Source organism: Piliocolobus tephrosceles, unplaced genomic scaffold, assembly GCF_002776525.5.
Source record: "Piliocolobus tephrosceles isolate RC106 unplaced genomic scaffold, ASM277652v3 unscaffolded_34230, whole genome shotgun sequence".
Classification (NCBI taxonomy): Eukaryota; Metazoa; Chordata; class Mammalia; order Primates; family Cercopithecidae; genus Piliocolobus; species Piliocolobus tephrosceles.
In genome coordinates this window covers 1-1,077 of record NW_022317900.1, presented here as the reverse complement: position 1 = coordinate 1,077, position 1,077 = coordinate 1, and the positions used below count along the sequence as shown (strand labels likewise).

Genomic DNA, 1,077 nt, shown 5'->3' with positions numbered 1-1,077 from the left:
AGCCAGCCTCTCGGGGCTCAGCTCCAAGGAGGCTCCTGGCCTTCTGACCCATGAGGCTAGCTCCTTCTGAAATGGGGTGGTAGGTGGGGTGGTGAGGGGAGCCTGGTGGGCAGCCGCGCCCTCCTGGCACCCCCCATCTTTGCAGTCCTTACACAGAGCCGAGCGCTGGTCAGCGCTGTCACCTTCAGCTGCATGAGGCTGGCCTCAGCCAGGCTGGGGGGCTCCAGGAGGTCCCGCGACAGGTCCACACACCGCAGCATAGCGCCGAGGTTCCCCTCATACCAGGCCTCACTGCCCAGCCAGCGGGCGTCAGGTCCCGACCTGCAAAGTCCCTTCCTGCGTCCTCCCAGCCTCCCTTGGCCCTGGCTCCCTACTCACCCGCTCTTGGCAGCAGAGTCCGGCTCCTCCTCAGTGGGCACTGCCAGCAGTGGTCGGAGGCTGAGGGTCCGCAACTGCTGCACGCAGCCCCTCACCTCCTCTGCTGTCTCACCAGCCACAAACTGCCCATAGATGGATGCTCGGAGAAATGCACCTGAGAGCCGGGAGCCCAGGAGTCGCTGAGACCAGGCCTGGAGCTGGGTGACAGAGAGCGAGGGCTCAGCGTCAGGCTATGGGGAGCCTCCAGGCTGGTCCTCGGGATCACTGCTCACCGCCAGCCCGTGAGTGACCAGTGGGGGCCAGGCACACAGCCGGAGAACCAGCAAGGCCCGTGTCAGCTCTCCTGTGCCCTTGAGGTGGAAGGCGCCACCATCAAAGCTCAGGGGCTGCCAGCCCCTCGCCGGGGGACCAGCTTGGGAACAGAGCAGGTAACAGGTCCGGAGCATCCTGGGTCCCTGGCTGCCTCCACACCAGGGAAGGTGCTCTGGAGGCAGCAGGTTCACCAACTGCCCCTTGCCCAGACTGGGGGCAGTGACTGATTAACTGGGCAAAGCCTCAGGATCACAGGCTCCTTGGGGGCAATTAATTATTAACAAATGGGGACAGAGTTCAGAGTAACGGTAACGGGAGGCGAACCCCCAATAACAGCCCCCAACAATCCTCAGCACAACAGCCTGCACTTACTAGGTAATCACCACG

The 1,077-nt window shown here is 63.6% G+C and overlaps 1 protein-coding gene across 1 annotated transcript; it reads right to left on the bottom strand.

Moving 5' to 3' along the window:
- On the bottom strand, window positions 1-895 carry LOC113222747 (hydroxyproline dehydrogenase-like). Its single transcript, XM_026452361.1, has 2 exons — window positions 651-895; window positions 1-575 (listed from the first exon to the last, which is right to left on the bottom strand). Exons 1-2 carry the CDS (start codon window positions 822-824, stop codon window positions 375-377), a joined length of 375 nt encoding a protein of 124 aa, XP_026308146.1. The 5' UTR covers window positions 825-895; the 3' UTR covers window positions 1-374.
- Between the last annotated feature and the right edge of the window lie 182 nt (window positions 896-1,077).

What these genes read in the sequence shown, in the direction of transcription:
- LOC113222747 (XM_026452361.1), bottom strand. Translation starts at nt 824, where the DNA reads ATGCTCCGGACCTGTTACCTGCTCTGTTCCCAAGCTGGTCCCCCGGCG. An exon ending in TGGTCACTCACGGGCTGGCG is followed by an intron (nt 576 to 650) that starts GTGAGCAGTGAT and finishes TCTGTCACCCAG; the next exon opens with CTCCAGGCCTGGTCTCAGCG.